The 23,404-nt window shown below is 37.9% G+C and overlaps 2 protein-coding genes and 1 long non-coding RNA gene across 3 annotated transcripts in view; 1 reads left to right on the top strand and 2 right to left on the bottom strand.

The window, feature by feature from the left end:
* Nucleotides 1–169: 169 nt before the first annotated feature.
* On the bottom strand, nucleotides 170–5,231 carry LOC144634289 (microtubule-associated protein 1 light chain 3 gamma-like). Its single transcript, XM_078493208.1, has 4 exons — nucleotides 5,029–5,231; nucleotides 4,870–4,925; nucleotides 4,644–4,750; nucleotides 170–1,853 (listed from the first exon to the last, which is right to left on the bottom strand). Exons 1-4 carry the CDS (start codon nucleotides 5,081–5,083, stop codon nucleotides 1,691–1,693), a joined length of 381 nt encoding a protein of 126 aa, XP_078349334.1. The 5' UTR covers nucleotides 5,084–5,231; the 3' UTR covers nucleotides 170–1,690.
* A 2,470-nt stretch (nucleotides 5,232–7,701) lies between these two features.
* LOC144634271 (uncharacterized) overlaps nucleotides 7,702–23,404 on the bottom strand; it is a 56,849-nt gene continuing 41,146 nt past the window's right edge. The window contains 16 exon segments of the mRNA XM_078493182.1: nucleotides 7,702–8,449; nucleotides 8,641–8,839; nucleotides 9,501–9,667; nucleotides 10,045–10,174; nucleotides 11,293–11,461; nucleotides 11,620–11,819; nucleotides 12,016–12,197; nucleotides 12,200–12,275; nucleotides 12,347–12,504; nucleotides 12,922–13,064; nucleotides 13,403–13,614; nucleotides 14,106–14,210; nucleotides 14,595–14,666; nucleotides 14,966–15,183; nucleotides 15,490–16,015; nucleotides 23,085–23,303. Coding sequence (XP_078349308.1) covers nucleotides 7,851–8,449; nucleotides 8,641–8,839; nucleotides 9,501–9,667; nucleotides 10,045–10,174; nucleotides 11,293–11,461; nucleotides 11,620–11,819; nucleotides 12,016–12,197; nucleotides 12,200–12,275; nucleotides 12,347–12,504; nucleotides 12,922–13,064; nucleotides 13,403–13,614; nucleotides 14,106–14,210; nucleotides 14,595–14,666; nucleotides 14,966–15,183; nucleotides 15,490–16,015; nucleotides 23,085–23,303 — 3,375 coding nt within the window. The 3' untranslated portion in view covers nucleotides 7,702–7,850.
* LOC144634292 (uncharacterized) lies at nucleotides 16,040–23,085 on the top strand. Its single transcript, XR_013567179.1, has 3 exons — nucleotides 16,040–16,774; nucleotides 19,894–19,981; nucleotides 23,009–23,085. It is a non-coding gene; the product is annotated as an uncharacterized LOC144634292 (long non-coding RNA).

Here is a 23,404-nt window from a genome sequence, read left to right as displayed (position 1 = left end):
ATAAAGGACAGATAATTTCTAAAGCAAACTTCAAAGTGCTGCTCTTCAGAATAAATTTGTGAAACGTTTAAAGTTTTTAAAATGGTTTAATACACTTGCTACTCTTACGAAAAACAGCCCAAAGCCCTTCATTGGTAATAAATTAACTATTACTACAACTGACACTGGAGAACGGAATATTAAATACTATTTATTATTTTTGACCTATTAAAAAGGCTCTGCCAGGGCAGGGGTTTAGACAAGCAACATGGCTGGTAGCCTTATAAAATACCGGTAATATTTATTGCCATCTCTTAATTTCCATTCCCTGCTAACTAGCTTGACTGACATCTCAAATTCACATTGAAAACTTCCATACTGCATTCATAGAGACCATTGTCTCTGATTATTCATAATTTACCCAGTTATCAATTTTCTGCATGCGAGTAACAATAGATATAACGGACACTACAGTTGGACCCGACTGACAGACCTCTGGAGTGCAAGTCGTCATAATCATCACATGATACAGGGGATCAGTGAATAACAAGAGATATCTGACTGATGGTGCTTATGTCACAACTGTAATTCATGGCAGCCAATAATATTACTTCTCAAGTTTCTGCGACCAGTCATTTTCTAAATTCTAATGGAACATGATCTGAACCTATTAAAAAACAGTTTTCCCTTGGTGCTACCCCCAAAAACCGCATAAAATTATAATTCCCATATTAGTTAAAAATTACCCTAAAACTAGTCATACATGTACTTTTGTGTTAATTTAGGCTTAAATAAATTAAATTTAAGCTGTTTAAGATTAAGAGTAAGATGAATGGTTAATTTGTTCATTCAGAAAACAGTGCAATCCCACTCTATACAAACTGCCCCTCTTCACTTTCGTACTCAGTGCACTATACATTTCAAATAAAAATAAATTAAATAAAAGTCCTACTTGATCTTAAGAAATGTGCAAACAAATGAACTTTTTTAGTTCTGAGGAGTGATTGACCTTTAATTTCCCCTTACAATATCAGTACACTTAAGGAAAGAAGGTGATAAGAAATAAGGAAATCATCAACTCACTTATCAGGGGATCATAAGTTGGGTTGACCGTGTACATGTGCCACCAAATTCTCAGGGCTAACAGTAAATGTGAAGTAATCAGTAAAGGAGAAGAGCTATTTCAGTTTTGGCAATAAAAGAGTTAAAGTAACACCAAGAGATTGCAAATGAGACGCATAACCTGTACCTTGCTATGGGTACCTTTCCTAGCAGACTGAGATGTTTACCTCACTAACTACTGTCATGTAACTATGAGACATTTGCAAATCATCCCTCCAGTCATAAATTCAGCAGGAATAGCTATGGAAAGAATAATATGCCTGTCCTGCTACACAAAAAAGCTGCATACTATATAAATTTAATAATACAGGAAGTTCAGTTGGATTGCTCAAATCATAAACAATAAATCTGTTAAGCGAAACATAACTGCTACAAATTCAGTACCCTTAATATTTAAGGTCTTCCACATAAAAGAAATGCACACACATTATGCACTTTCCAGACTCAGGGTCACAGATCTTGGATTCAAGTACTTGATCGTCTCGCGGAGATGTTGAGGCATTTGTTCCAGTGATTAAAGTGCGTCAAGATGCTGCAACTGACATGCAACATATTATACAAGTATCTGAGTTCATCATTCCTGTGCTTGTCATGAGCCAAACATTTCTTGAGAAGCATAAACCATGTAAAGAAATCCATCTTCATCTTTTTCCTCCTTGTAAACTTCTGCCATTGTCATTGACATGCTTGCTAAACTTTTGTTGTTCACAATAAGGTAAAAAGCTTGTGTCGAGGATAATGACATGCGATTCCTGAAAAAAAAAATTATAAATAAACAACATTTAACAAATAAAAAAGCCTCAACCATGCTTTGTTCTGTTTCAAGGCACACAAACAAGTGACGAGAACATGAAAGACATGTAGGATGAAACACAAGTCACAGGTGAGTGTTTCTTTCAACTTCCAAGTGCTCTCCTCACTTCCTTGAGTGCTCTATAACAGAAGTGTAGTAAAGGTTTTTTTATTTGTTTTATAATTAAGTTTTACTGACATATGTAGAGAAATAAATGGATTCACACAAGATTTAATCTTAAGATGCGCATGCAGAATGGGGTGATGAATCGCACACAACTACCTCAACAACATGTTATGTTTTACACGTCAAGCACCACTTGAGGTCTTATCATTAACTTTATGGTAGATGTGTACTACAATTTTAACTGCGAAATTTTTTCCTTTGGTTTGTGAAAAAAGCTAGATCTGAAATGATCTATAAGCTGCATGCGTTCACAAATGGCAGATGATGGCAAAAGCATTCGTAACCTACATGCTTTCTATTTTCATAAAGTATGCTTAAACCAATGACAGCACTTGTATACTTGGTATTTTTATATACGGGTAAATAACATTGGAAATGGTCACAGACATTTATAACAACTGGAACAAATTGCTACATGTACACTGGATCAAGGCACTGTGTTCAAAATGTATTACACACTAAAACATCAGCACACTGCATGTAACATGTCACCACTTGCATTTGAACATGCATAATCAATCAAGCACATGTACAATGGTTAGTTTAATATCAGATTATTTTTTATAAAAGAGTCAGTCTCTTTATTTTAAAGCAAGCAAACTACAAGCTTCAAAGATTTATTCATTTCAGTAAATAAACAAATGTGCATCACCTATACACAGCCTAACAAACTTGAAAATAAACGGCACACAATGCATGCAAAAGCGATGACGTTTCACAAGGGGTATTACATAATTTCGAGGAAATTTGTCAAAAACTTTAAGTAAATAAAAGTAGCTGACACCTTGTGCGTGAAAAAGACTGTTTTCTAACTGCAGCTTACATTTTTCAAACATAAGAAGCAATGTAAGTGATTGTATAAATAGCATAGCATAGTTAAGATCTGATTGAATTTAAATAAATACAGTACTTATAAATTCACAGGCAAAAGATGCAATTAATACATTTTCTTTGTAGATTTGCTCAATTGAACAACAGTTATATTTTATTTTATATTCTAAATTTTTTTTAGATTTCCCTATGTTGTCTCAACAGAGATTGTGTTATATTATAGTGTGACATTTGACGAACGACATACGATACGCGCTAGCAAGCTTTTAAAGAAAGGTCAAACGGTCTCTTGCTCACAGCGGCCCTTTATATTATAAGCATTAGAAATTTCTGTCTACTTAATCTAATAGATCCCATCATTTATAATTTATCTCCTTCGTTTATACATTGTAGTGTTCCATTCTAACTGCACGGGAGTATTTGGATTTTGTGTTCTACGCGGCGTTTTCTTGTTTTAAGTTAAACTTGATTTCTGTTCGATCGCGACAGAATAAAAGCGCCCGTCGTGCCATGGCAATAAGTGATTACGTCATCGCTTAAAAATGGCCAATTTTGAAGATGTGCCTTTCGTGACATAGCTCCTTTAAATCACAACAAGTAACTGCAGTGCATGGAAATATGACTTGAGTTAACACATAACATAACTGTTTTAGGAAAACATGACTGGTCACACAGTGTGAGAACTTTAACACATGGGCTCTTTTCTTTTTGCAGGTTTGATAAACATTGCAAAAATGAAAAAAAAAAAAAATCAACCTAAAATTAGCTTCCATAATATCATGTGCCACATCAGGTCAGATTAGCACACATCTTGAATATGATATTTTGTATGTGTCAATTTCTAGACCCTGAGTTTTTTTTTCTTTCCTTTTTTTTGTAAAGGTCATATAATAAGATCATTTTTGAGAAAAATTGGCTAACGACATATGAAATACCCTAAACAGAATGATTTCAATATTACAATTATATCATTACTAAGTTTTTTAACACTCGGAGCCTGCTCACACTTGCAAATCTACACGGAATAGATCCTGATTAAGCGTTCGACGGAAAATAAGCGTGGTTATTGTTTATTGCTACATTTCTTGGCAGTGGTCTACTGTATATTGTCTACATTTGATGATAAGAAGAACAATGCTTATTGATATATAAAATTACCAGTGTAACTAATGCGTTACAAACTGTAGCTATTTTAAATGACATTTGCAATTTCAGCTCAGTCAGCAGAAGTCAAATTTCATTCGTGATTTGCTAAATTGAAAAGTGCTGAATGTTAACCGCAGCAACTCTTCAATTAGCATTGAAAGCAACATGATGCACGCTGGTATTGTTATGATCAAGACACAGCATGGTGTTTCTGCACGTAAATCTGAAGCAACACGCCACACGTGCAAGAAAAAAAATGTCGATTAACAGGAACAGTTTCCGTGACCCCATAAAGCTGTCACTTAAACCAACTTCACGAATTTCTAGGCGTACGTACTTATAACATTCGACCAATTTATTATAGAAAATTAAACTACAAATAGATTGTTGAACTCACCCACTAGCATGTGAATACTCGTTTCGTGTTTATCCATTTCTGCGAGCTATAGAGCTCTATTACTTGCGCCAGCTGACCTTTTCAAGAGGCGAAGTGTTCGAATAACTCAAGAACGTGCTCACAACGGACGGGTTCCGTTCATGCTCAAGCCAGTTTCAAAATGGCAAACAATGGTTTTTAGCGACTTACCTAATTATAGTAACAAACTGGCTCATAGTCAGCTCTTGAGGGACGAGAAATTTCGTCTTGTCGAGTAACGGAAGATCTTTTTCTTTGTGATATCTTTCGACTATAACCTGTAACAAAGCAACCAACATTAAACAAATGAAATTCACAATGTTGTTTACCTCGAAGAGTAGTTAGATTACAGCGAATCGCTGTGATGATGTCTAAATACTCGCTAAATCGTACTTACTGGTATTTTGGACGGGAACTTCGCTCTGATTCCAGCCACTTCATCTCTACGACTTACTAAATTAAGAGAAAGGACGTATCTTACATAACGTTTTGCACAGTCGAACAACAACACAACAACAAAGCTACCGCATGCAAATTACATCACCAAATGGCTTACCAAAACTTTTCCGTTGTTTAAATGGCTTTGTTGATTTTCCATCGGTATCACCCATTTTCAGGCGAAAATAAACTATCTTTAACTGAACTTAACGCACCGGATCAGAACAACGGAAGGCGATTTTGGGTAATGACGAAACTTCAAATCTCTTATGTCCCGACAGTTTCGCAACTGGGCTATCAAGTTGTCGCACTTACGGCAATGCTGTCTCGCTGAAATTGACCAATGAGAACGCTCGATAAATCGACACACACACACGGACCCAGGGCCCTTGAAAGCGAGCCCACACACGGCACAAAAACAAGAAAATTTTCATTGGCTGATGACAAGGGGACGGACCAAGGGGAGCGCAACTGAATTTTGTTTTGGTTGATAAAGAACCTCTCTTGGTCGCAATCACCTCTTGATCCGAGATATATTGTTGCTAAGCAACAATAGGCACGCTCCCATGCATGTTGCCCAAAAAAAAAAAAAAAAACAAAAAATCATCATAATGAAGATGATATATCAACACAGACGTCTAAACAAAAATAAAACTACGTGTCATAGCTATTGTTCTACGTAATACAAGAAATATTGCTAAGAAGGAGTTTGCAGGACAGTTGCATGTTGATACATACAAGTGCTTGTCAAGTTGTTTTGCGACCTACGCAGTGATGGCGTCAGGTTCTTGTAACGACTTTTATAACGAGTAGGGAGTCGAGTATGAGGCAAAATCAACGGGACGAAAATTACAGGACAAGAGCTAAGAAAAACAGTACACTGGATAAAATGCCTAACTGCATGCGAAACAGTACATGCAATATTGCGTGTAATTGTTTCAATCAATATGACCACACGCTGCAAGTGACGCAGCTCGCGTGTTCTCTCGGTTGTGAGATGTTCGCGTTTTCGGTGATGATTCATGTTTCCGACGCGGAAAACGTCCATGCACCTTCTATAGAAAGACTATGATTCACTGAACTACGTCACCGCGCTAGTTTACGAGAAAATGCCAGTTTGTATCTCTAGCGAGCTTAGCCACAAATACGGCCTTGTTCTCCGACCTTGTGTATAAGAAAATTTCCAATTCCCTCTGAGTCGCACCTGTAGGAAATCGTGATAGCTGTATTCAGCAAAACAAGTCCAAGACTTGGGGAGGAAAAGGAGAGAGGCCTGGGGAACGAGGTTGCGCGCGCTAATTATACGTAAGGTTGTCCTCGCGCTTTTTTAGCTTTACATTGTGACGTCAAAACTTTTGGAGGTCATTGTTGACAAAACTGAAGTACAACAGGAAAGTTCATCGCAAAGTCTCATTCTAAACGCTCAGAAACAAAACAACGGCTCGCTTCCGACCAAGGAAGTCCTATTGGTGAGATAAGGGACGGACTATTATTATTCTGGAGTGGGAGTATGAAAAAAAAAATTAAATAATTGTTTACAGGGCCTAAAAAGACAAAATGAATTGCTTGCAAACACGATATGTATAAAAATAGCTTGTCTTTCGAAAATGTTTGCAGAGGAAACTTTTTCATCCCACCTCCTTTCAGGTAGATACTGGTCCGTCCCTAAGTGTCTTTTTGAACAACTTATTTTACATTTCGCCCCGTTTTGTTTTTTGTTAGAAATATTCCAAAGCTCCACCTCCAACAACACAGTGAATGAAAAGGTCTGGGCGGCTTTACTAACAAGGGACAACGGAGACACAACAGCCGATAACAATGGGAGAGAAAACAATGGGGTTTACCGTTAAATATCTCCTCAGTACCTCACATATTTCCCACTGTACTTGATGTTCCGAAATTGTTTTAGCTTTTCTCTGGAGCTGCATTTCTAAATGATATTTTTTTTTAAAGAGGAGATCACATAAGATGCTTGATCCTTTAAGTCACATGGTATTTTGGTGACAAATAGCAGCGACTGCTCTTGTCAATACCTTTTGGACACTTAATTATACACTTATCATGAAGGCGAACTACACAATGTTCAGGGTTTATAATACTGTATTTTCGTGCCGCTCAACGTTACCTTTCATTCTGTGATGTTGTGAAGGAACTTCCAGACGGCTGCTGCTTTGACTTCTAAAAACTTCGTCTCCCGAGTCGCACATCATCATGATCATTTATCATGATCGACAACAAAAACCAACTGCGTTTGTTTTTATTCTGAAACAAAATTTGTCATCTTTAAGAATATTCAAACCTGCTTGAAAATGAAAAACCGCTGCACGCATGGAATGTTATTCTCGAGAGAATAAACCGTCTTTTCTTGAAAACCTCACCTAAGTGGAAAAAAAAAGGCATCTTATTCACTTGCTCCGCGCATACAAGCGATAATTTCATCTCCCGTGAATCTCTTGTTCTATTTTCAATGGACGGAAAAACGCCATCCACAGAATAAATTACTATCCAGTGGATGGCTTTTTGGCAGGTTTCTCTACACTTGATTTATCCTGTGGATAGCGTTATCCACCCTTTGAACAACCGGTCCAGGTGAACAACACAGAGACATGTCATGAGTATAGCTTTCCAATCATGCTTTTGGGGCGGCACAAACTTACAGGTTTATATGGTGAAGTTCCCCCAACCACTCGGAAGAGCAAAGATCGGGCATGAGAGAGAGGCGAGGATATGGCGCCTTCTACATGTTTACTTTGTCTGTCTTTTGCCTGGAGACACGTAAGAAGTCAAATGATGGAGATACCACAGTTAGCTTCTAATTTAAATTTCTGAATGCAAACCTTAACACAAAGATCGGAAAACACCCTAAACAAAGATATACAACAGGTTCGATGCTTTTAACCATAAGTTTAATACACATAATTGTCATTGTTATAATTTTGGTCAAAAATCACCCCCAGAAATAGATGACACGTCACCAAAAGTGTCTTGTTCAATAGAAACAGGATGTTCGCTAGCTACAGAGCTTTCTTCATGAGCATCATCAATTGAAGGCAATGTCACTTGTATTTTAGTAGGTTGTTGTGGTTCTTCGGCTTCTGCTCCAGCAACACCATTCTTTTTACTCGTAAAGTGTAACTCGCTTAAATCCGCAGGAACCTGTTTATCTTCAGTAGAACCGGAGTACTCTCTGTGGCGCTCGTCCAGTGAATAAGTCTTTTGTGAATGTGACCCAGACGGTTCACTCTCCCGTTCTTCAATGTGAATTACTCTCGGCTTAGAGCGTTGTTGTCCAAACGCGGGGGAAGCAATGTCCGTTCCGAGTGTTCCTGGTAACAAGTCCGACGCATGAAGAGAACGATCATCGTGTCTCGGCTCTCCGTTGGCAGTTGTCGGTGCAACTTCGTGTACGATTGTTGCGGGAATTTGCTCTTTATCCTCATCCACATCATCAAGTGTGAATTCAGCAGGCACGGGGTCAAGCTCTCTCTTTATACTTGACGGTTCCCACACTACTTCACCGGGAGAGATGTTCCCAGGGGCTGAAAATAGACAATAACAAGTATAGGCTGTCACGTCTGTTAATGTTGAAAAAACTTTAATACTAAAATGGTCATAGCTTCCGATAAACGATCACAAAATGCCGAAAGGTGGTATACTTAAGGTTTTTTGCAGTTCACGTTTTTAAAGCGAACTCTTTTCGCCAAGCTGCATGTGATGGCTTATCACTTACCTATTTCACCACCGTCTGTTTTTCCGCGTTTTCCTTGGCTTAGATCAGGCATGCGCAGATGCTCTGTTAACAGCTCTCCTTCACTGGCCATACTGTTCTCCGCTGACCTCCTGTGGTTTTGAATACGGCTCAACAGAACCGCCATTGGATCTTGAACAAGAACTTCGCCTTCACTGTGTGTGACGTCAGTGAGAGAGTCCTTTTGAGGGAAACAGGGTTTTTCCTCTCATTACTTTCACTATAGTTAGAACACAGAGGACGCCAAAGTGCTGTCCGCAACTTTTTGAGAGTTTTGGCAGGACGTGTTCAACGCCCTTCTATACCAACGAAGTTTGAATGTTTTTTTTTTTGGTTTGTTTGTTTGTTTGTTTTTATGTTTGTATGGATAGATAGATGTATGTTTCGCTCGCCCCCTCAACACAAGCCACACTACCCAGAAACTCACTTCTCTATACTTCGTCACGGTATGCTCACACTGTGACCACTGTACTGCTTGTTCCATAGCCGTCGTCACGTTTAGAGAGTTTCCTAGTATGTGACATTCTATGTGCACCTTATTGAAGACAGCCATTCTTGAGCTGCAAAATTTCTTCCAAACATGTTTCCAATGCTTAACGAGCCCCTCTGAAACCAGGACATGTGCTCCTAAATAAGAGCAGGGCTTATTTTGAAACTTTACGGTCTAACTACAGGTAGTCAAAACATTAAATAACAAATAAAACGTTTCCCTTCAAGAATAAAGTTGCTTCAAACCAACAATGTTACATAATGTAGACAACTTTATAAAACAACATTGGCAGCAAAGAAGAAAGTATTTTGCCACCTTTTTCATTTGGCCTGTAATGGAAGTTCAATATTACCTCTCTGATGTCCTCTGTATCTCTCAGAGTACTGGCACTGCTCACTTGATACATAGACTCACTAACGCTACTGTTGCTGTCACGGTAACCTTGCGGATTTCGTTTTCCTTCTTCGCCACGTTGTAAGATGCCATTAAGGGCAACTTTCACCAGCTCATTGCGACTGTCTAGGGATGAAAGATATTCTCAATAATTCCTTGGCTATAATGTTCCAGAAACTTACCAAGTTCAATTAAAAGGTGACTTGTTCACTTTAGCTCCTTCTCTACGAAAAGACGGTCAGGACAGTCACACCGCCAAGTTAAATGTTGGCAAGAATCGTTTGCAATTTTGCGGCCTTTGTTTGCCGTGGGAAAAAAATAAATAAAATTACAGCCAAATGTAACATTTAGCAACACACAGGTTCTCTATCTCTTGGGTGGTCATGCACAAAGACGCCGCAGGAAAAAAATGTTAAAAGCCCGTTTAAAGTGAATAAACCAGTAACTGGACGTGATTTATGAGGACAGTAACTAACAGTTATATAAAGGTGAAGTGTAATTACCTTCGTCTTGTCCTAACATGGTTGTGTCCCAGTCCCCACCCACAGGTAATTTTCTTTGGGCTGCCAGTTGAACAATGGTCGGTGACACAGCAAACTCTCCTTCACTGTACATACCAGCGTGTACATAGGGCTGTATATCAATCACAGTAATAAAGCATCGTTACAAAGCACACAGGGTTGCTGAACAGGGTCAGAACGATTTACATATATATTTTCTATATTTTTACATACATAAACTTATAATGTGCAAGCTATAACCTAAGGTACAAGTTTCCATAACGCGTTATTGTATAGCCATGCGTTGCTTTGACGCAAGGGGTATTAAAGTCAAGAAAACGATAAAACAACCACTCCCATACTGACTTGAACCTAGTCGTCTCTTAAGGACGTTCGCGCTAATTGTTTATGCGCATCCTTACTGCGCACGTAATTCATGTCGCAACGTCATGCGACGTCATGCATGAGCGCGCGCGCTGAGAAAACTTTCCAAACACATATAAGGTGGGTAGCCGTTGCGTTAACTTCGCTTGCAGTTTCCTCTCTTAAACGGTCGGTGACCCCCACTTTTTTCGGGATATACCTCCTTTACTGATAAATCTCTACTGATTGACAAAAAATGAGCGAAATTCCAATGTTGGAAATTGTTATTTTGTCATTTTCTCCCCTCGCGCGCGAACAAATCAGTCACATTTTCCAGCCTCGAGTTTTCGCAAATCCAATTCTTTAAGGCAAGATTTTCCTTAAGAGACTTTAAAAGCGAAATATATTTGTACAACAGACCCACTAAAATAAATTCACGCAAAGAAAGTTAGCCTACATCAATTCATTTAAAATATTTTGTCGCCCGACCAGCCGCTGAGGTCATATCGAGTGACGAAGTGAAATTTATCCAAATACACGCCCTCTTTCGCTTATCGTATCTCGGGAACGAAGTCGGTGACCCCCACTTTTTTTTACATTTCTGATAAAAGTAACTGATAAACTAGCTCTGGTGAAATTTTAAGAAAAATTGCAATGTTAAAGATTTTCGTGCGAACGTCCTTAAGAGAAAATTGCAAGACACGAAAGAGGGTGGGAAGGAGAAATGACGGAAGACTCTGACAGGTTCGATTCTATGATATCAGAAACCCTTATGGGTTTCTGATGATATACTACTCTTCATACAACAGTGAAATTAACAATGACATACTTTGTGCTATTTATAAAATGCAACTAAGGGGGTTGGAGTGGGGTGTGTGAAGCACTAACCTGTATCATTTCTCCCTCAGACATCTCCTCCTCAGTAGTTATTGTCGTTGTACCTAAGGTGGTGGATGACATGCTCGACGGACTGCTGACCGAAGGTTTCGCGGGCTGAGGTGGTGTTAGTTCTTTTTGATTGACAGATGGTTCCGTGGGTTGACTGGGTTCTTCAGCTCTACATTACAAAGCAAGGAGATAAGGACGTTTGGTAAGCTTCAGATAACACAGGTAATTACACAAGCTCTATGACTGGGTTTTTAAGAGGTCACCTTACCGCTGTTCAATGTTTTTCTTACTAAGCTCATGATCACATTGTACCTTTTAACAACTTACATGCTAAGCTCTGGCTCGGGTTCAGGCTCCGGAGTTGGTGTTTTCACGGCAACAGACGGTGGTGGCGTGGAGACTATCGTATCTTGAGATACCTCTGGCTCATGGACCGAGGGCTCAGGCGTAGATATACTGACTGGAGAGGACTGGGCACCAGGTGGCGTTGGGACTGGAGTGGATACAGGTGTTCTTACCTCGGATATCTACAATCACGTCAGAAAAAAGTATTTAATCTGTGTACATTCTCCTCTTGATACGTTGCTGTTTTGAAAGCTCTTGGAAAATAGATACATGCAGCAAACATGCTGAAGAAACATGAATGCTCATTAAGATAACTCTTTAAGTACTCGGACTCTCTTAGTTAATCGCCAAAATAGATATCCTACAACACAAGCAAACCTGTTCACTTGTCTGCTCTTCCTTATCCAGTCCTTCATTGATTGGTTCAAAAGCTTTTTCTTCCTCTCTGGTGTCCGACGGAGTCGGCTCTTCACTTGCTACTGAGGGGGTAGGGGTGCGTTCAGGGGTTGCCAGTATTGCTGATTCGTGAGCACTCTCCTCTGACTCTGGGGGTGTGTACTGGGGGTGGGGGTGGGTGTTGGCAATGGCGTTCCCCTGGGAGATGGTGTAGGTGAACGATGTTCTTCCAAGACTGGCTGCTAAAAAGAGGAGCAAGATTATTAACCAAACCCACGAACCAACAAAACGGAAAGAGAAATGCTTTACTTACTCTTGAAGGAAGAGAACTGGCTCTTGGTTTTGGATGACCAAGAATTGTGGAAACATTCTCCGCTATAACTTCCCGAATCAAGTTAGTAACAAGATCTCTATCCACAGGTAAACCGGCGTCAATAAAGAGCTGAATGCCACCCAGACCAATTGTGGCAGCTAAAACAGAAAGCAAGAAAATGCGATTATCTAATGTTACAAAACCAAACAAATCTTTTACGAATACTCTTCGTATTTCCACCAAAATGTCTCATTATTGTGGCCCTACAAGTTTTTCTTATTGAATCAAATTAAATCTGTAATCCTGTAACGCCTTCAAAATGTCAAAAATCGTGAAGAGAGCTTGTAGGAATAATCCAATGTTAAAAAGTTTGCCTTTTGACTGCTTCTTCATACAAACGCTCTCAAACCTGATGGAATTACCTACATTTTTATAACTTCCTTAAAAAAGCTCTGTTTTTCAATCACATTTATATCAACAGACCTGTCACCACGTCTACTCCCACTTAATGGCATAGGATATTCTTACAAAATTTAGTTCGTTAAAAACACCCGCACGTTATTTTTTTAACCCACCAAGCATATCAGCATCCTCGTCTTCAGCAGGCTCCGATACAGTGCTGCTTTCAGGGGTTGTCTGAGGCCTGATCAGGGTGGTGGGGTCAGGCAGCGGTTGGTTCATTTCACTAACAATTCGTGCCAACAGTTCCTGCTCAATCCTAACAAGAAACAAGTTTAAATCAATCAACGATCTCCACTCGCAAGTTGTACATGGATAAGGTTAATTAGACGAACATTCAATTCACAAATAGGTAGTTATCACATAAGGTTCGGGTAGAGGTACTTTATAGCACGGCTAACTATTGGCTGACATTTTCAGTAAGGCCCATGTTGTGCATTGTGTATAACTGAAGAAATCGATCGGATTTCTTGTAACTGTTACAGATTAGACATATTTGGATAATCACAACAAATACTAAGTCTTGCATCTGAACAACTGAAACTTGATGGGACTGGAAAATGGTCACAGCAGTCTGTAATCCACAGGCGAGCTTACCATTCCATAGCTCTCTCCTGTAAAGCTTCCTCTTGCCGGGTGTCAGCTTCAAGGACTCCCCCTGTATGCTGTACAGAAACTGGAGGATGCACAGGTGGAAACGGGGGGCCATTGTATGGCTGATCTTGTACCCCAGTGAACCCCTCTAGTGTTAGCGGGTGCTCAGGGGTTGGGATTCGGTGAAAGTCATCATCTGCATCATCTGGAGTAGCCTGGAAACAAGTGACACAAAAATCACCATTGAAACTCATGATATATCTGTTGACTGCACAAACACATGAACACAAGGAGGTTAACTTGCAACCAAACGCGTCAACGAACGGAGCATGAGCTCAGACGTATGCTGTTTCTTTTGATGCAGCAGCTTTTAAAACATGAAGTGGCTTGGAGTACAACTAGTCACTCACTCCTGAATGAGATATCGTCGTAGTCTACCACCAGTCAGGTCTCCCCATCAATTGGCTGCTATCTTTATACTCCTGGGTAGACAGAAGCTGTGACACAGTACTGCAGCGCACTCCAATTTTCATTGCCTTTGGAGGTTCCAGAAATTGAGATTCCGATGTATATTCATCCTTTTTTACAGCATTTTTTACTGGCGATTTTGAGCTTCGGATTAGTTATAATGTCAAAACCAAAAACTACTCCCATTGATTTACTATACAGAAGGTTTTAATCAACAGAGTGGAACTAGAAAGCAAACCTGTTCTTCATCCCTTTCCTGGGTCCCAGTCTCTGTCACCGCCAAAAAATTCCTGAATTCCTGGTACTCAGAATCATCAGGTCGGGAAAGAGGCTCTGGAATGTCCTACACCAACATATACAACACATTACTAACCATAGACTTTCCTTCGACTCGCGGTTTAGGGCGACTTGGAGCAAGTCTTCACTAACCAGAGCACAATTTCAATTTCACAAATGACTGTTATAAAGAAAAGGACCTGGGCATACATCTTCATTATCAAATTATGCCTACATAGCTGAAAACTGCACTCGGAAATGCAAACCTCTCTAAACTGTTCTTCATTTCAGAAACACGTTACGCAAAAGAAGCCTAAACCAATATATTTCTTTCCCTGGTGAGCACTTTAAAGATATCAGGAAAAGCATGGTTGTTAATTTAAAAACAACAGTTACCCAGTATTTCTCCATTAAGTAGATTATATGACATTTTTCCAAGTATTTAACTTACAGAAACATGAGGCAAACTTGGTGAGGAGGATGCAGATTCTGAAAAGCTATCAATATCTACTTTTGGTAGCACCTAAAACAAGGAAGGAAAAAGCAAACTTTCACTAAACAAAATCTATAGAATATTCATATCAACAAGGCTTATTTACATCAAAACAGTTTTTGTACCTTAGTTAACCATGATCATAAACCATTCGTTTGATGGAATTTTTATTTAAACATTGGAGACAGTTGCATAACAAACTAAAAACCCTTTTCAGAGTACAGTTACTCAAAAGTCCAGCATTCTAGTTTCTATAGTAAAAGCAGCAAGATGTATTGCACATTTAACCGTCACTGCATAGCCCATCTAATCCAAATCACTATACTTACCTGTACAGACAGACAGCTTTGCTTCTTCTTGGCTGGGGACTTCTTTTGTCGTTTGTGCTGATGGGTTGTGCTCTCACCCAGTTCCTTGTCATACACAGTTATCACTGCCACATTTGGCCGAGTAGGCCTACTGGGCCTCACAGGAGTGGGGTCTGGAGATCGGGTCTCTGAAGTGTCTGTAGATATGGTGCTGCTTGGTAAGGGACTTTCTGCTTTAGCTTTGGAATTGAATAAATCATTATATTCAGCAGAAAACCTCATTTAATTTACGAAGTGTGACACTTTTATCTTAGCATCAGGCTGAATTATCACACACTGAATGGCAGTTCTTAGAAGAGGTTACAACATGCAGATTTCTACCTACTGTCAAGACAAAAAAAAAGGTGCCTGTTCCGGCTTGAGGGTAAAAAAAAAAAGAACATCGCCCTGTTTATGTAACTGCCTGTTAAATATCTTTATCTACCTGATTAGAAAACTTAAACCAACCAAAGCAGATATCATCATATATAAACACAATACATTACCTTTGATTTGACTTGTATGTTGTAAATCTTGAGTAGCAATAGGAGGTCGTAATGCAGGGTCAGTCTTGGGTTTACCCAGGGGGATAGCCATAGGTACCAACTGTCCATCCAATGGCACAGAAACTCTAGCCAGCCCCTCCACAGGGGCAACTTGTGACAAATCAACTCTGGGGTGAAAAAAATACTGTGTGTTATCTTTCCGCTTGGTTGGTTGTCCATGACGACTGAGGTCTGGTTTTATAGTATCTACTTTTTTCTTCATTGGTTGTGTAACATCCTTCTCTGGCACACATGTCAGATCTTGTACAGCTGGTTTACCAGTGACCTTACTCTCGCCAGCCATGATTCCAGCCATGATAGCAGCTGTCTTAGGGTTGACAGGGGACTGGTAGTGCAGGTATGGTGCCTTGGAGGTAGTTCTCTGCGGGTGATAGGGTTGGCGGCCATACACACTTGACAAGTAAACTTGTCTCTGTGCTGGAGTCACTGCAGGGGGATGCTTTGGAGGGGGTTGGGTCCTTGTAGACTACAAGAGAATATTTGAAAGATTATGTCACTTTTTAAAAATAAATTTAATTTTGATAACAAGAATTACCCATGTCTCTATGCTATCTTAAGTTATTCCTTTGGAATACTGTATATGAGACCAAAATTCATTCATGTATTTTTTTTTGTTTTTGTTTTACACAACATTCTTATAAACAGGAAAGCTAGATCATTTTTTGTATGATAAATAGGTTCTGTATAGCTAGATTACAACCAAGGTTTAACAAGTGTAATGAAGCAACATGGAAAGATTGGCAGAATATAGTTTGCGGATACATGCCGATTAGGTTAGTCAAAGGTCAATGTGTGAATCTCCAATAAGCATTTGTCTTCAGCATCTTTCCATGAATGTTAGAGAATCTGCTTCTCTGAACATGATTACTGGTAAAACATTTTAGAGATGCCATAAATTATACATTAGATTTAGTAGCATTTTCATATCACTTCTTTTAGAGGGTTGCTACTAAATGAAAAGATAACGGGTGCATCCAATAATTATAGACAGTTCCAACTTACAAAAAAGTTAAAAAGCAGAGATGGGGGTATTTTTTTGGTCATCATTTTGTTTTAAAAAAATCAAAGAAGCAGTTAAAAGGCAGTTATAGACTCTCTCAGTGGCTATTAGACAGTATTTTGAGTCATTGAAGGTTCTCCTCCCTAATAGACCTCTTTAGCTTTGTTTGTTTGTTAACACACGTAATGTGAGGTAGACTGCCCTATGAAGCACTTGGCATGATGTGTATTGAGTGTGTCAGTCAGTCAGGGAGTCAGTCAGTCAGTCAGTCAGGGAGTCAAAGCTTACATCATATCAACGCACGGGAGCTAGCACTGTTGACTATGGAATAGTAAGCGAAGAACTTCTTAATTCACTACTCGGTTTTCAAGTGCAATCGCTGACCCCATATTCAGATCATTGTCCTATTAGTATGAAACTAACTTGTTCCATATCTAGTGGAATAAATGACACACCTAGCGAGGAGTCCGTAGGGCAAGCGGCCCACTCTCCATCAGTCCGAAAACCATTTAAAACATTTTTATGGAAGCCAGATTCCAAAGACAAATTCATTAATGCAATATCCAGTACAAATATTCAAGATCAATTTGAGACCTTTAACTCAAAACATTTTGCTTCAATACAGGAAGAAATTTCCCATTTTAACAACATTATGACGTTAACGGCTAATTTAAGTCTAAAAACGTCAAGAAAAACACACAAAAACAACAAGCAGAACAAGCCATGGTATGACAATACTTGTCGACAATTAAAGAAGCAATTACAAAATCTTGCTAAGAAAATTAGTCCGACAACCCAAAGACAATTGCGACAAGAGTATTTTGTTCTCAAAAAGAAATATAAAAAACAAGTTAAATTGGCGCATAAAGAGTACAAAAATCAACTTATGAATGAAATAACTGCATTGGATTCTAGACACAGTCAGGACGTCTGGAAACAAATCAACAAACTTGGGAAAAATAATACGGTTGAGGAAAAACCCCTCATCTCCCCAGAAGACTGGATACGGCATTTCCAGGAGTTACTATGTGATAACCATGAATCTCGCGCCAATAATTATCCAACCGATGACGAAGAATCTCGCGAAGATAATACCCACACGAATAACATGGATGATACAGAAGTTTTGTCAGCTAATGACATTTTAGGAATACCTATCACATCGAAGGAAATACATGAACATATTTCCAAACTTAAAACAAAAAAAGCAAGTGGCGTGGATTCTATCTTAAATGAAATGATTAAACACGGAAGATATTATTTATTGCCTTCATTAGAAAAAATTTTCAACGATATACTTAACACCGGTAAATTTCCTACCGATTGGAATATAGGGGTGATAAGACCCATTTACAAAAAGAAGGGCGATAAATGCTCGCCAGCCAACTACAGGGGAATTACTCTAACAAGTTGTTTAGGAAAATTATTCACATCAATTTTACAATCAAGATTAAATAAATTCATCGAAACTCACAACATTCTCAACCCAGAACAATTTGGATTTAGACCAAATGCGAGAACAACAGATAGTCTTTTTATTTTGCAACAACTCATTCATAAGTACACTAAACAACATAAGAAGCTTTATGTTGGTTTTATTGATTATGAGAAAGCTTTTGATAGCGTATGGCAGTCTGGGTTGATTTATAAGTTGCAACGTTACGGTATCAAAGGAAAATTCCTAAATGTCATTAAGTCCATGTATTCTTCGATTAAGAGTTGTGTTCGCATAAATAAAAACACAACAACGGATCTGTTTTCATGCAATAAAGGCATAAGGCAAGGTGATGGATTAAGTCCAGTTCTGTTTTCTTTGTTTATGAATGATTTACCAGATTACTTTAGAGTCAACAAATGCAAAGGGGTAGCATTAAACAATCAATTACTTAATTGCCTAATGTACGCAGATGATCTATTAGTATTAAGCGATTCTCCAGAAGGATTGCAACAATCACTTGACGTTATTCATAAGCACGCTCAAGAATGGAAGCTAAAAGTAAACACCAAAAAATCAAACATCATTGTATTTAGTGGTAACGGTCAGAACAAACACAAAAAAGATTTTAAATACGACAATGAAACTTTAAATATTGTCGACAAACAAACATATCTAGGCATAGAAATGACATCTTCTGGTCGTTACACCTATGCAAGAGAAATAATTAGCAAAAAGGCTACCAAAGTTATTTCCATCATTAAACGATTTCTATCCAACATTGATTCATCAACAATTGTGATACGAAATAAACTTTTTGATGCTTTAGTTAAACCCATACTTTTGTATGGTTGTGAAATATGGGGACCTGAACTTTTATCATACAAAACACATTTCGATAAAAGTACAATTGAACAAGTTCACATCCGGTTTTGCAAACAAGCATTAAATGTACCATGGTATGCAGAAAACGTAGCATGTAGAGCAGAACTAGGTCGATACCCTTTAGCAATAGACATTAAAGCATCTATCTTATGCTATTTTCAAAGATTAGAACATAAGATAACCAATCCCATATTAAATGATGCATTTCTTTACGCCAAAAAACATACTAAATCTGTTAGTTTATTAAATGATGATGAAGCATTAGGAATTCTCTCCGATAATGACACATCAGCCCCACAACTTTCAACGAATTCTTGCTCTAAAATTAAACAAAGGTTAAGAAAAAATTATTTTCAAAATTGGTCAAAGGTCCGAAATTGCGCGTCAGTTAGCTCTAGAGAAAAATTCACTCACAAAGAAGTTAAAAAAGATTACCAATTAGAAGAGTATCTCACTACAGTTAAAAATCCAGCGCATCGAATAAAACTAACTAAACTAAGATTAGGGGTACATTCCCTACGCATATAGACTGGAAAATCTGAAAATGCGGGAGCATCCATACCAGTTGAAGAAAGAAAGTGCTTGGTATGTAAAGAAAACCACATAGAGGACGAACAGCATTTTTTAATGTATTGCAAAGGGTATAATGATATTAGAAAAGAGCTTCATTCAATCGTGTCACAAACTGATCCTCGCTTTGTAGATTTAACTGATCATGAAAAAATAAAGTACCTTCTTAAACTAGATAATTATGCTACCTCTAGAATCATAGCTAAATATACCTTCCTAATGTTTCAAAAAAGAAAAGAAATTTTAAATTGAAAGTTATATCAATAAATAGTTGTATAATTAATAGTCCAATAATTACCGTAAACGTTTGCATTGTAATTTCATTGTTTGTTATTAAGTAATTTGTTAGCATAGTTGCTATAACACCTTTATTGTAACTAGACCAATACCTCCCTTTGGAGTGTAAGGCACAATAAAGATTTACTGTTACTGTTACTGTTAGTCAGTCAGGGAGTCAGTCAGTCAGTCAGTCAGTCAGTCAGTCAGTCAGTCAGGGAGTCAGGGAGTCAGTCAGGGAGTCAGTCAGTCAGTCAGTCAGTCAGGTTGACTATGGAATAGTAAGCGAAGAACTTCTTAATTCACTACTCGGTTTTCAAGTGCAATCGCTGACCCCATATTCAGATCATTGTCCTATTAGTATGAAACTAACTTGTTCCATATCTAGCGGAATAAATGACACACCTAGCGAGGAGTCCGTAGGGCAAGCGGCCCACTCTCCATCAGTCCGAAAACCATTTAAAACATTTTTATGGAAGCCAGATTCCAAAGACAAATTCATTAATGCAATATCCAGTACAAATATTCAAGATCAATTTGAGACCTTTAACTCAAAACATTTTGCTTCAATACAGGAAGAAATTTCCCATTTTAACAACATTATGACGTTAACGGCTAATTTAAGTCTAAAAACGTCAAGAAAAACACACAAAAACAACAAGCAGAACAAGCCATGGTATGACAATACTTGTCGACAATTAAAGAAGCAATTACAAAATCTTGCTAAGAAAATTAGTCCGACAACCCAAAGACAATTGCGACAAGAGTATTTTGTTCTCAAAAAGAAATATAAAAAACAAGTTAAATTGGCGCATAAAGAGTACAAAAATCAACTTATGAATGAAATAACTGCATTGGATTCTAGACACAGTCAGGACGTCTGGAAACAAATCAACAAACTTAGGAAAAATAATACGGTTGAGGAAAAACCCCTCATCTCCCCAGAAGACTGGATACGGCATTTCCAGGAGTTACTATGTGATAACCATGAATCTCGCGCCAATAATTATCCAACCGATGACGAAGAATCTCGCGAAGATAATAACCACACGAATAACATGGATGATACAGAAGTTTTGTCAGCTGATGACATTTTAGGAATACCTATCACATCGAAGGAAATACATGAACATATTTCCAAACTTAAAACAAAAAAAGCAAGTGGCGTGGATTCTATCTTAAATGAAATGATTAAACATGGAAGATATTATTTATTGCCTTCATTAGAAAAAATTTTCAACGATATACTTAACACCGGTAAATTTCCTACCGATTGGAATATAGGGGTGATAAGACCCATTTACAAAAAGAAGGGCGATAAACGCTCGCCGGCCAACTACAGGGGAATTACTCTAACAAGTTGTTTAGGAAAATTATTCACATCAATTTTACAATCAAGATTAAATAAATTCATCGAAACTCACAACATTCTCAACCCAGAACAATTTGGATTTAGACCAAATGCGAGAACAACAGATAGTCTTTTTATTTTGCAACAACTCATTCATAAGTACACTAAACAACATAAGAAGCTTTATGTTGGTTTTATTGATTATGAGAAAGCTTTTGATAGCGTATGGCAGTCTGGGTTGATTTATAAGTTGCAACGTTACGGTATCAAAGGAAAATTCCTAAATGTCATTAAGTCCATGTATTCTTCGATTAAGAGTTGTGTTCGCATAAATAAAAACACAACAACGGATCTGTTTTCATGCAATAAAGGCATAAGGCAAGGTGATGGATTAAGTCCAGTTCTGTTTTCTTTGTTTATGAATGATTTACCAGATTACTTTAGAGTCAACAAATGCAAAGGGGTAGCATTAAACAATCAATTACTTAATTGCCTAATGTACGCAGATGATCTATTAGTATTAAGCGATTCTCCAGAAGGATTGCAACAATCACTTGACGTTATTCATAAGCACGCTCAAGAATGGAAGCTAAAAGTAAACACCAAAAAATCAAACATCATTGTATTTAGTGGTAACGGTCAGAACAAACACAAAAAAGATTTTAAATACGACAATGAAACTTTAAATATTGTCGACAAACAAACATATCATAGAAATGACATCTTCTGGTCGTTACACCTATGCAAGAGAAATAATTAGCAAAAAGGCTACCAAAGTTATTTCCATCATTAAACGATTTCTATCCAACATTGATTCATCAACAATTGTGATACGAAATAAACTTTTTGATGCTTTAGTTAAACCCATACTTTTGTATGGTTGTGAAATATGGGGACCCGAACTTTTATCATACAAAACACATTTCGATAAAAGTACAATTGAACAAGTTCACATCCGGTTTTGCAAACAAGCATTAAATGTACCATGGTATGCAGAAAACGTAGCATGTAGAGCAGAACTAGGTCGATACCCTTTAGCAATAGACATTAAAGCATCTATCTTATGCTATTTTCAAAGATTAGAACATAAGATAACCAATCCCATATTAAATGATGCATTTCTTTACGCCAAAAAACATACTGAATCTGTTAGTTTATTAAATGATGATGAAGCATTAGGAATTCTCTCCGATAATGACACATCAGCCCCACAACTTTCAACGAATTCTTGCTCTAAAATTAAACATAGGTTAAGGAAAAATTATCTCCAAAATTGGCCAAAGGTCCGAAATTGCGCGTCAGTTAGCTCTAGAGAAAAATTCACTCACAAAGAAGTTAAAAAAGATTACCAATTAGAAGAATATCTCACTACAGTTAAAAATCCAGCGCATCGAATAAAACTAACTAAACTAAGATTAGGGGTACATTCCCTACGCATACAGACTGGAAAATATGAAAATGCGGGAGCATCCATACCAGTTGAAGAAAGAAAGTGCTTGGTATGTAAAGAAAACCACATAGAGGACGAACAGCATTTTTTAATGTATTGCAAAGGGTATAATGATATTAGAAAAGAGCTTCATTCAATCGTGTCACAAACTGATCCTCGCTTTGTAGATTTAACTGATCATGAAAAAATAAAGTACCTTCTTAAACTAGATAATTATGCTACCTCTAGAATCATAGCTAAATATACCTTCCTAATGTTTCAAAAAAGAAAAGAAATTTTAAATTGAAAGTTATATCAATAAATAGTTGTATAATTAATAGTCCAATAATTACCGTAAACGTTTGCATTGTAATTTCATTGTTTGTTATTAAGTAATTTGTTAGCATAGTTGCTATAACACCTTTATTGTAACTAGACCAATACCTCCCTTTGGAGTGTAAGGCACAATAAAGATTTACTGTTACTGTTACTGTTAGTCAGTCAGTCAGTCAGTCAGTCAGGGAGTCAGTCAGTCAGGGAGTCAGTCAGTCAGTCAGTCAGTCAGTCAGTCAGTCAGTCTCCTGCTTACCTTGGCTTTCTTGGCAGCCACCTTCTCTGGCAGATTTTCCTTGCCTGTGGTTTTGTTTACTGCCTTCTTTCCTGCTGCTGTAGAGCCTGGTCTTGTTGCTACCCTTGCTTCAACTCTTCTGGCTCCATACGCTGTAGCCTTGACTGGTTGAGATTTCTTTAAAGGATTTAAATTTTCCTTTTGTTGAGAAGTATCTTTGGCTGCCTGATTAATTTCTCTCTTAAAGGAAATTACATATATAAGCACAATCAATTCCTTTTTTTAAATTGGACACATGGCAGACATTGAAAAAATATTCTGTCAAAGGATAAACAAGGTGA

The sequence above is a fragment of the Oculina patagonica genome, chromosome 13 (genome assembly GCF_052425735.1).
Source record: "Oculina patagonica isolate OP01 chromosome 13, crgOcupat, whole genome shotgun sequence".
Classification (NCBI taxonomy): Eukaryota; Metazoa; Cnidaria; class Anthozoa; order Scleractinia; family Oculinidae; genus Oculina; species Oculina patagonica.
Note: the sequence above shows the minus strand (reverse complement) of the source record. Positions and strands in the feature narration are given on the sequence as shown.